The 12,259-nt window shown below is 36.2% G+C and overlaps 1 protein-coding gene across 1 annotated transcript; it reads right to left on the reverse strand.

The window, feature by feature from the left end:
- Window positions 1–1,123: 1,123 nt before the first annotated feature.
- Window positions 1,124–8,152, reverse strand: LOC114458964 (uncharacterized). The gene is made up of 12 exons (XM_028441352.1): window positions 8,089–8,152; window positions 6,451–6,552; window positions 6,236–6,370; window positions 5,936–6,078; window positions 5,698–5,834; window positions 5,497–5,590; window positions 5,227–5,356; window positions 4,805–5,022; window positions 4,547–4,724; window positions 3,863–3,987; window positions 3,275–3,701; window positions 1,124–1,128 (listed from the first exon to the last, which is right to left on the reverse strand). Exons 2-12 carry the CDS (start codon window positions 6,542–6,544, stop codon window positions 1,124–1,126), a joined length of 1,686 nt encoding a protein of 561 aa, XP_028297153.1. The 5' UTR covers window positions 6,545–6,552; window positions 8,089–8,152.
- Between the last annotated feature and the right edge of the window lie 4,107 nt (window positions 8,153–12,259).

A 12,259-nucleotide genomic window follows, 5' to 3' on the forward strand; every position in this document is an offset into this window, starting at 1 on the left:
GGGCTTTCATTGCTCCAGTACAGGTACTCTGACTGTTTTGCACTGACGTTTTAAAGGTTTGATATGGTTAAGGTTGTTGCAAAAACGTTATTATTGATTTGTATTATGGATATATGTGTATCTCACCCCTGCACATCACGTTCCTTGCACATTTATTCTATATTGTGAATGTTATCTTTTATGTCGTTAAATGCCAGGGGGTTCAGGAATACTGTGAAACGTAAGACAATTTTTCTTTTTGTAAAGAGCAGAAGTGCAATTTAATTTTCTTACAAGAGACTCATTCAACGGAGGAATTCAGCCGTGGAATTTAACTACGAAAATTAAATTCTTTTATGTGTGTATGGCTATAACAAAAAAGCTCAGAACAAAAAAAGTAAGTTGTTGGAGGAATGGAAACTGACTTACACCACTGACAAAGTCATCGTTGGGGGAGACTATAACCTGGCTCCTGACCTCTGGATGGACCGGCTTCCTCCAAAGGGACAATATCATAATTATGAGGAAATCATTGTTGATTTTATTTCCAAGGAAAACCTAATTGACATTTGGAGAATGAGAAACTCCAATACTTTGCAATACACTTGGGTTAATTCTGCTAACAACGGTCAACATTCAAGGATAGATTTTTGGTTAATTTCTACAAACCTAATTAATAATGTGCATAAATGTGAGATAACAGCTTCACCCCTGACAGATCACTGTGCAATTACAATATGTCTCCAGCCTGATGGGCTTCAATATATACCTAACCCTTTATGGAAATTTAATAGTAGCCTTCTTGAAAGTGAGGAATTTTGTAGTGAAACTAAAAATTTGGTAAAGAAAATTACTAAATTAGAAATGACACCTTTAAGTAAATGGGAGTGGTTTAAATTCCAAATTAGAGAAACAGCCATTAGCAGAAGTAAATACATTTCTAAAGCTAAGAAACAAAAACAACAGGACATTATAAATGATATCAATAAACTATGTCATAAACTGGAGTTATCTTTAGATGAACAAGTTATATTAAATGACTTGCATAACCAACTTGATCATCTATACTTGGATAAAGCCAAAGGAGCATTTGTTTGCTCTAGAGCTCGTTGGATTGAAGGTGAAAAAAATTCATCTCATTTCTTTAGTCTGGAAAAGCAAAGACAAATAAAAAAGAAAATTCATAAGCTACTTGTTAACAAGATTAGTATTGATAATCAACAACAGGTAAATGAGGAAAGAAGAACATTTTATAGTGATCTGTATGGATCCAAATTTGCTGGGGATGATTGCAAATAGTTTTTTGAGGAAATTAGGGAGAAAAGAAAAACAATTGACGCAGACTTTATGCAGCATATGGAGGATGATCTTACAATTGAAGAGTTAGATATAGCAATGAAGCAAATGCCAAAAGGAAAGTCACCAGGTATTGATGGTTTAACTGTGGAATTTTATTCCTTTTTCTGGAACGATATCAGAGAAATGCTCTTTAAGGTCTTTCAAGAATGTATTTCAACTGGACACCTGTCTTCTACTATGAAACATGGAATAATCACCTTAATCCCAAAGCCCAATAAGGATAAATTATCACTTGACAATTGGAGGCCGATTACTCTTTTATGTAATGACTATAAATTGTTAGCACGTGTACTCTAAGAGATTAGATATGGGTTTAAACAATATAGTTGATGAATGCCAATCAGCCTTTGTAAAAGGCAGAAATATTCATAACCATACAAGGCTGATTCTTGATATGTTAGATTATAGAGATTATATTGAAACAGACAGTCTGGTGTTATTTATAGACTTTTTCAAGACATTTGACACTGTTGAACATCCCTTTTTACTGAAAACACTTCACTTCTTCACAGCAAAAAGTGGAGTGTTGATTCAACTCCCACAGAGTCAATTTTAACACTTTTTCAGGGTTTATATAGCTCCACACTCTACAGAGTTAAATTAACATTTTCAAAATAGTTAAATATCTAACACTGTGTCAGAGTTACTTTTTAACTCAATAAACTGGGTTAAATTAACACTAATCGAGTTATTATTAACACTGATTCAGAGTTACTTTTTAACTCAATAAACTGGGTTAAATTAACACTAATCGAGTTATTATTAACACTGATTCAGAGTTACTTTTTAACTCAATAAACTGGGTTAAATTAACACTAATCGAGTTATTATTAACACTGATTCAGAGTTACTTTTTAACTCAATAAACTGGGTTAAATTAACACTAATCGAGTTATTATTAACACTGATTCAGAGTTACTTTTTAACTCAATAAACTGGGTTAAATTAACACTAATCGAGTTATTAATACTGATTCAGAGTTCCTTTGTAACCTGGTTTAGTGAGTTACATTAACAAAACATACAAAGTTCTTACTTCTAATTATGAAATAATTTAATATAACTAGTAGTAAAATTAAAATGATTGACAATGACATAATTCCAAGAAAAATGATGCATTTGCAAAAATATTTATTTTATGGCTCTTCTCCCATTATACAATTAAAAGATTGTGAATGAAGGTATGACATATAAACTTTCATTTGTAGCTCCATATGAGCTTTGAATATCAAAAGGTTGGTGACATTTCAGTTCCATTGTTTTTATGACATGCTGTTTTTCTGTTCGTTTCACTTTGAACGCATGGTGATGGTCATCAAAGTTCACTGTAAAAAGCTCCAGTGTCAGTAAAAAAATGTCATTTTCAAGCAAAAGTACATCAAGTATTTCACCAAAGACTGGCATCTCTTCCTCCATTGAATTGCAAACAACAAGTCCAGCTCTGTACTCAACGCCATCAACTTTCACCCAACTTGTTTCGAACACCTCTTTTGACATCATTTGAAGCATTTCACTGTTGACCACATATCTTGGAGAAAATGATTTGATGGGCCCATATTCCTTTTTTTTAAAAGGAAAAGTTTCCCAATGGAAAGCAATGGCCATCTGATGCCTTTTTGCAAGTGATTTGGTTATGTTTTTGAAATTTTTTAAATAATTTTTAAACAATTTGTGCTTCGCCTCAAACCTCATAGACCAGACAAACAATAAGAGGCCAATTTTCCAAATAGAAGATGGATAGTGAATCATAAAATGATGCTTGGGAATCAAGTTTCTTTGAGGACACAAGTGCTTGAATAATTTGTGGTGGTCAACAATGAGATTTTTCAAATACACAGTCATACCCAAAGTGAGAGAAGGAGAAAGAACAATGTCCATCATTTGGAGTAAGAGTAGTAGTAATTCCCAGTGTCCGTTTCCCGCTGGAATAATGTCACCAAACAAAAGAGGGATGTTTTTCACGAGACACAATGTCTGGATGGAGTTCAAGCCAATGCCATTGCCAGCACTATCCAAAATGATGTTTGTGGGGCGGTTTTTTCTGTCTAAAAAACCATAGTCAAATCCATAAATTCGGGAAAGCAAGTCCTGTTCTGATATAAAGTTTTTTATGAGATATTGAAATAACAGTTTGGTCTCATACTGGGCAACACCTTCAAGAAGGTCATGCATTATATCAAATGAATAGTTATTGCAAACATGGAAATCAAATGCCCCAATGAAACGGTTTGCCTGGCAAGGGATGAGATGTTTGTCCATGGAGATGTAGAAGCTGTCGATGTTCCTCTTCTGGCGACCAACGGCTAGGAGGTATGGCTGCTGGCACTGCTGATTCCGAAGATGCTCCTCCAAACTGCAGCAAGACTAAGGGTTTACACAAGGACAGGGGACATTTGACACAAGTTAAATCAGAGAAAACAGCATGACAGAAGTGAACACAAACACCCTCTGTAACTTGTCTAATTTGTTTCATCCACCTCTTGACCACCTTTAAACATGATAAAAATGAATAAATATTAAATTACCTTGTGAAAGACGACAAGTTTTTTGACTGCATCAGAGGCGCTTATTTTTGGAGATTTCGGTCCCCCAGGTGGTGGCGGAAGGAGATATAACAGCAACAAAAGGGAGGCCATCTCTTTGTCATAAGCTATAGACAAAGAACAGACAGAATGAATTGACGGAAAATACTTTGAAATGCATTAATTTGATATTTTTAATTAAAACGAGATTAGAATAAAGAGCATTTTCCTGTTGAAAGTTTGTGAATTCTGGAGGCTGAACAGAATGGTTTGCAAATGGTTAAAAGCAGTTACAATGTTGAAAAGATTGAAAATCCTGAATTTTTTAAGTTGATGTGTGCTGCAATAAATTGTAAATTGACAGTTAAAGGATGTTAGTGAAGCAAGAGCTGAGAGAATATAGCCCCCAATATATCTGATTTAAAAACATCAATCCTCAAATGTTTAAATGGTGAATATAATGCTTTAAATTTTATGATCAACTAGTGAACAACCATAAGCCTTCACTTAGTAGTAGGCAGTAAACATCTTCTTTTGAGTCATTCACATTTATTTCTTAGAGAAGAAATAAACAATCTACATTGAAGAAATTTAGTTACAAAAAAATGTAATAAAATCAAATAATTCTTATTTAATAGAGTTTTGGAATGTAACTGCTTGTAACAAATTCTAAAGAGCAAAACTCACTTGTTGCCTCATCACTTCCTGGTTGACTCTCTGCTGACTGAACCAATTCACGCAGCTCCGGTGTTGAGGTGAGCTGCTTGGCCTCTTTGATGACGTTAGATCTGAAGATCGGATCCCATTTCTGAAGCAGTCTGGTGGATACCTCATCATCAAACAGAAGAGTGAAGTCTTGATTCACCTGTGAGAAAGAAAATATATTACTACCACCTTCAGAACCAAATTTCAAGTCCTTCAAAACATAGACCACTGCATACTTACTAATCCTTTTGTATCCATGAATCTTGGGAAGATAGACAGGATATCAACAATTTTGGCAGGGTCATTGATAAGTTTTCGACCATGTTGAAATGTCTCTCTCATCTTTTGGAGAATTAAAGAAGTGTCTGTTGCATGGTTGAGCAAAGAGATTGCCTCTTGGCAGGCATCTCCCTCAAGCTGCTTCTCAACATCACTGGATCGTTGCAAATTAGGGCCCCCTGAAGGAAAGAACACAACAGTTTAAAGAAAATAAGCCCTATCTGCTGATCAGATAGGTAAATAAAAACAAAATAACATTTCAGACCTACAGAGTTGTGGAAAAGGTGAGAACATAAGACCCTTAAACCCTTTCATTCAATTCTATACTGGTTGAAATCAAAAATGGTGACTATAGTCTAAAAGGCACTTAGCAAGTATGTTACCTCCTCCTCCCCCTTGCGAAAAGCCAGTGGGGCTATTTGGAGCTACAGATCCTCGTCGACTCTTTCTTTTGACTGTCTTCAGACGCCAAGAAATGTAGCCTGTGCTGCTTGCAGCTTCATAGAAGTGTTCCTAAAATGGAAATTAATTCACAATGTGTTGTCACTCATAAGTAATCTTAGAATTTGAACATCCCCTCAAACACAACTCAAAACATACAAATTATGTAAAAAAAATAAAATAAATAAAAGTAAAATAATAACTATACATACATAGCCTTTCTTGAAGTAAGGGTCTTTGAGGGACGGGAACACAGTCACTATCCCCAGAGCATATTCTTCTATAATAGCTTTGGTGGGGATGTGCCTGAGAAGAAAGATTGAGGTGGAATTATTTATGTAATTTGCATTCTTTATGTAATGGTTAAACAGTTATTTTTCTTATCAAAGTCTTAATAAAGAGGACAAGATTACCCATGTTTATCAATCATGTGGGCCACTATTATATTGACCAGTAGTCTTCGGGTAGCATCTGTAAGAGTTTGTGTTGTGTGATATTCCTCGAGAACCTCTTTACCACCTGAACTGGTTTCAAGTAATGTTTCGATCAACTTAAGGAAAAAAAAAGAAAGCCAAGAAAAATTGTGATTAACAGCAGAATAATAGATAGATACATTTAAAGAAATCTGTGAGAAGTGAGGATTGTTGCAACCTTTTTAGCAGACGCTGCATTGATTATTCCTTCAACTCTGGATTTCTTCCTAGGGACCTCATCTAGAAGTATAGTTGATGCACTTGAACTGAAGCTAGATTCAGACCACTCAGATGGAGAGGACAAGGAGGAATCGGAAAACCCTAGAAGGAAAAGAAAAACAATTATTTTGCACTGCAAAAGTGAATTACATTAATTCCACAATATACTTAACACTGTTGACAGATTTGAGAAAAAAATATATAGGTTACACCATCTGGAATTGGATTGGGTCATACCATTGACCGCTACATTTCTTACCATCATTTGAGAAAGCTGTTAGAACCAGAATGCCTTGGCTGACAAGGTCACTGAAAATGTCTTCATCAACTTCTGTTCCCGTTGTATCTTTGTACACTACTTTTGCGTCAGGTGGCATGCAAAATCTCTCAATGACTAGAAAAAGATAAAACAGACTTAGATAAAATCCCATACACAATATTCATTCAATTTTTAGTCTATATGTAAAAACAAACCTTTTTCATGGAACTCCATGAAATCAAACTGTCCATCGACATCATTCACCTTCACATACTTCTGCTGTTGGCAGTAACGAACCTGGATCAGCATGCTGAGACCTACAAAAAACAAATAAATTAAATTGACAGTAATAAGCACTTGATGTAAAAGACAAAACAAAATGAAGCAATTCAAGTTGAAATGATTAATAACACTTATAAACACACATCATGCAGGTTATACCCTGTAAAGACTGTCAAAGCTTTGACACACATGCAGTGGATTTTAAAATAATCCTGTCAAGCTTGGTCACTTAGTCTGTACATTTGCATGGCCCGATAGAGTGCATCTGCGATTTTTGGACATGTGAATGGTAAAACGAATCAATGGTGCCCCCTTGAACATTTTATTTGCCCCAGATTTCTGTGATGAATCCTGATCAAATGTTACTCACGTCCGTTTTTAGTCTTTTGTAATAAATTGTTTGGGTTTTTTTTTAATTTTCTGCCTTTTCCAGTCAAAAAAAAGTTATGTAAGAGTTTTGTACATAATTAAATGTGTAAATAAAATTATTGAACAAAAAAAAAAAAAAAAAAAAATATTTGCCCCAGACTAGCACTGATGACATAACTGTAAAAAACTTCTGCAAAATATTCAAAAACATTCTAAAACGTACAATCGAATTTGTCGAACCAAATAATCCCAGCTACAGGTCAACTGACACCGCACCCTGTGTTCACAGTTTTTGTCAGGTCACAGATTCTGTCACAACACCGGCACAGTCAAGTCCACTGAGTCCGACCTCTGTGGTAGCGGTGGCGGGGTAGTCTCTGCATCTGGCCACTCTAAAGGCACGTTGACACCGGACGCGGCAGAACCCGTCGAAAGCGTCAGGTTTACATCCAATATACATAGTGGACGCTAGTGATGCGCGGGGTCGGGATTTTTTCAACCGGCGGGGCCCAGCATAAATGGCTAAAACCAACCCGCACCGCCTGCCCCGAGCTTCTGCCTCTATTTACAGAACCCGCCCCAACCCAACCAGCAAGAATAAAATCCACAGACATAATGGTCATACTAATCCGTTATATTTTAGCTAGTATGCATGGAAAGTGGAAACAGACTCCATATTGCAACAGCTGCATCATTAGCACATTTCACCGAACACTTCGGTGAACAAGTGCTTGCTTCACCAAGCAAGCGTAACAAAATAACTGTAAACTCCTGACCTTATCTTTGACCGCATTTCCTCCTCCATGTTGTTACGGTTAGTCAAGAAAAAAGGATATTCCACATGGTGCACGGTGCTAGCCAGCGCTGATGAGCTGTGCAGGTGTGATGCATTCATGGACAGTCGTAATGTTCTAAATTGGCCAATGGGAGCCCAAACACATAACTTCACGCACACACACAGTACCTTTTTAATTTACATGTTATTATACATGGACACATCACACGAAAAGGCGACTGTCCGTTCAAATTACCCGCCCCAACCCGAACCGAACCGACATTAATTGACAATATCTTCACCCGCTCCGGTGCAACCGCATGTTAATGTCCAACTCATAGCTAAAATATATTAGAAAGTAGATATTTCATTTTTAAATGCTGCCTGTCATTTGACACTATTGATAATTTTGAATTAGTTAACTTACCTTCAGCGGAAAAACTCCTCTCGACTTCAGCAGCAGCTCCAGCAGATGGAAAATGGCGCGCACAGCATCAATGCACGGGGTTTCAAGCCTGAAGTCCAGGGGCATTGCTGAAGCAAGGCACATTAACACTGTAGAGATGTAAGGAGGACATCGCTACAGTGTTGATTTGCTTGGACGTGACTAACTCTGTTAAACAACTCCAACACTGAACACCATTTGAATCAGAATGTGTTAAAATAACACCCTAAGAGTGGAAATCAACTCTGATTCATTTACGTCTGAAATATCAACACTCCAATTTTTGCTGTGTTGGGCTTTGGAGAACAGTTCTGTATCATTGTAGAGATGCTATATACTGACATCACTAGTTCAGTCTCTCTGAATCCTGGTGTGACTCCTAGATTCGAGGTGTTACGTTGAATTCGACAGGGTTCCCCCATCTCCCCAAAACTTTTCATCCTAGCAACAAAGTTATTATCAGTTCTGATCAATAACTCCAGTGATATACAGGGAATTACAATTTTTAACAAAGAGTTTAAGATAAGCCAATTTGCAGATGACAACTGTTTCTTTTTAAAGAATAAATCCATAGTGGATAAAATGCTTAGTATTATTTCATTATTCTCTAAAGCATCAGGATTGTCTCTTAATATCAAAAAATGTGAATTACTCCCTATCCACACTTGCTCTGATTCCTCTATTTCCTCAATTAGAGTTGAGACGGAAGTCAAGTATTTAGGATTGTTGATTTCTAAAAATATAGTAAAAAGGGAAGACACTAACATTACAAATCGTATAGTAGATGTGAAGAGATCATTAAGCCATTGGCTAACCAGAGACCTAACTATCTTTGGTAGAATCACTCTATCTAAAGCAGAAGGTATTTCCAAATTGATTTATCCCTGTCATTCATTATATATTTCCTCATGAAACATTAATAAAGCTAACTCTGTTATTTATCAGTTCTTATGGAGGAATAAAACACACTACATTAGAAGGTCACAACTTGTTAAGGAGTATGATAGTGGTGGTATTAAAGCCCCAGATTTTAGTCTATGATTGGCACCTTCAGACTGAACTGGATCAAATCTTGTCTTTCCCAACCAAACTCTATGTGGTTTCACATTCCAAGATCTTTATTTAAGCAAATAGGAGGCTTGGATTTTGTTTTGAAGTGTGACTTTGACGTGAACAGAATTCCTACAAAGTTGTCCGATTTCCATAAACAAGCTTTTATTTTTTTGAAGATGGTATTTTCCTACAACTTTTCCCCTCACAATTTGACTATATGGAACAACAGAGTAATTACTATTAGCAGGAAATCAGTTTTTATCAATAATTGGTTTGAACTAGACATAGTTTTTGTGACCGACTTGATGGATGATAATGGTTCGTTTTTGAGTTATGTAGATTTCATAGGAAAATATGATTTAAATTGCTCTCAAAGAGAATTTAACAAAATATGTAAATCAATTCCTTTATCATTAGTCCAGTTGATACCCAACTATCTAATATACAACAAATCATTACCTATGTTACCAAATCTTTTAATTGGAGAATATAATTTGTTGGGAAAAAAAAATGTAACAATAAGTTGTTTAGTTACGTTCTAAAATGTAAAATATTCCATGGGTATTGCAGGGGGTTACAGCAGAGCCCTAACCTGAGGAACCCCACTACCTTAAAAAAAGCCTATTCTAAATATACTAAGTGGCTTATTTTACCTAAAGTTAAAGAAACACATTTCAAAATCCTAAATAATATATATCCTGTGTCAAATTTTCTTAAAAAAAGATTTAATTTTTTGGTGAATAGGGTCTATTGTAAAAATACAACCATTAAATACTATTAAAAAAGGCAAATATCAGCAGCAAAAGACAATAAAGTTTTATCTTTTTTTAAAAAAATTTTTAATTCAGATACTGATATGCACATTAATAGTTAGGTCTGCAGTTTATCATTGTTAACCTTTTCATAAAAAAGATCAACAGCAAAAAAATATGTTTAAAATAAAGTTTAAGGTGCTGAATAAAATGTATTCATATAAGCGTTTTTTAATTATTTTTTAAAAACAACTTTATGTTCTGTTATGTCTCACGCTATATTATCAGACCACCTTAAGTGTTTTAATTAAAAGTTAAAAGGGTCCTCTCAGTTTAAGGTACACTCCAATTCAGTAGGTAGCGGTAGTGCACCTGCAACACTAGGTGCCACTCGCCAAAAAACAAAACGAAGAAGAAGAAGAAGAAGAAGAAGAAGAAGAAGAAGAAGAAGAAGAAGAAGAAGAAGAAGAAGAAGAAGAAGAAAAAGAACACGTCATCAGACAAAGACCAATAGCATGGCTCGTTGCTGAGACGTGTACAAACCGCTCTTTTTACCTGGACACCTGGTGACCTCGCTCACGGACGCAGTTTTGAATTCGTACCAGCGCCATTTTAGCTGCTTGGACCACAGCATCTTTGGACTTTTTAGACATCCTGGCAGCTTTAAATTAACTCGTGAGGTGAGTACATGTGACTTCAAGTTATATCTGTTATAAAAACCCACCAGCACAGCTATGATAGATATGTTTATTAAGTTAGCATTACTGTGGTGAGGAAAGCATTGCCCGTGATTAATTTCTGTGTTTGATGTGGTTAATTTGTAAGGGATGAATCACCAAAGTACCTGAAGACATGTTGACCTGTAATTTATGTGGTAAATTAGTTCAGTCATTAAGGAGCTACGAGCTTCATTGTAAACTGCATAGGAATGAACCACGTTTATTTAGGTGTAATGAAGCTGACTGCTAGCAGACATGTACTAAGTATGGTACGTTTAAGGCAAATTTTCAGATTAATTTTCCTTTCTCTTTACAATATTACTGTTTTGTTTTTGTGAACAGCATCAGAAGAGAGTGACAGGTGAAACTGTGTCAAGACAACAGCGGGAAAAACATGCTGAAGATGGAATAAAACCTTGGCTGGAAATATTTGGTATGTACAGTATTTGATCATTTTGACTACTTGGATGGTGATGACAGCAGTTGACCATGTCAGCAGATATGCTGACTAATGGTTGTACACTCAGGCTGAGGAGGTTGGATGGTGTGGAGGTCAGCTGGCTTGGTTCTGAATGTTCTGTCAGTGTTGTAGGGGGATATGGATTAGTGATAGACCGATACATCGGCCGTTTTTTGCGTGTATCGACATTGGCCAATATGGGCTGCTGCGTTCGCCGATCCGCATTATTTACAGAGCAGAAATTATTTTTACTTCTTGTTCTACATCATCTGTTTTTATTATTTGTTAAATATTTTTTACTTGTTGTCGTTCTACCTCACCTTTGTTAATTTCAATAAATGTTTGTTCTTTTAAAATTGAGGCTCGTACCATTTGTTATCATCATTGTGTAATTTTTATGTTGTAAATTGAGGGGGCGAAAGTAGTATCGGCTCAAGAAAATCAGCAGTCCGTATCGGTCATCAGCTAAGGCTGATGGGAAAAAAATCTGTATCGACATCGGCCCTAAAAACCCATATCGGTCTATCCCTAGTATGGAATAGGGATTTACATCATGAAAATTTGCGGTTGATCTCATTTGGAGACATGATTTATTGCTCTGGTTGAGTGATGGAGTCCAGGCGAGGCATTGATGATTTTATAAAAAAGGTTTATTATAAAACTAAATAAAAAAGAGCACAAAGATGGACAAAAATTAGTGACCGCCCAGCCGGACGTCCGATGACAGAGTGGCCCACAGTTCTAACTCATCATGTATATTCCCCCTCAGTCCCCCTCCCTCCTCCCTCCAGGAGATAAAGAGGACAGGGTGGAGGTGAAAGAAGAGGGTGAAAAGAGACAGTTTCTTCTTTAGGTCAAAACAACCAGTTCTCTGGTATCTCCTGATTGTCGTGAGTGTTGGAGGTGTGTGCGTGTATGGTGTTTGTGTGTATGAATGGATGTGTATTGGGTGTGTATGTGTGACTATGTGAGTGTGTGTAGGCATGTGAGTGTGTGATGCCTCTGTGTCTGAGGGATAAGATGTGTTTTGGGAAGCTGAGCTTGAGAAGAGAGCAGAAAACATGAGACAGCAGAAATGAAAAGTCTCAACTTAAAGCCTTAAAAAGAATAAGGTCTATGAGTAAATATGTTAATAAACATAACTAACAATGTTTGCCCTGACAGTTGGT

The sequence above is a fragment of the Gouania willdenowi genome, unplaced genomic scaffold (assembly GCF_900634775.1).
Source record: "Gouania willdenowi unplaced genomic scaffold, fGouWil2.1 scaffold_225_arrow_ctg1, whole genome shotgun sequence".
Lineage (NCBI taxonomy): Eukaryota > Metazoa > Chordata > Actinopteri > Blenniiformes > Gobiesocidae > Gouania > Gouania willdenowi.

Bases quoted from the DNA above. Each gene is read 5' to 3' on its own strand.
- LOC114458964 (XM_028441352.1), bottom strand. From the start codon at position 6,544: ATGCTGATCCAGGTTCGTTACTGCCAACAGCAGAAGTATGTGAAGGTG. The intron at 6,079-6,235 runs GTAAGAAATGTA...TTTTCCTTCTAG, and splicing joins AACAGCTTTCTCAAATGATG to GGTTTTCCGATTCCTCCTTG. The intron at 4,725-4,804 runs GTAAGTATGCAG...TCTTTCTCACAG, and splicing joins TCATGGATACAAAAGGATTA to GTGAATCAAGACTTCACTCT.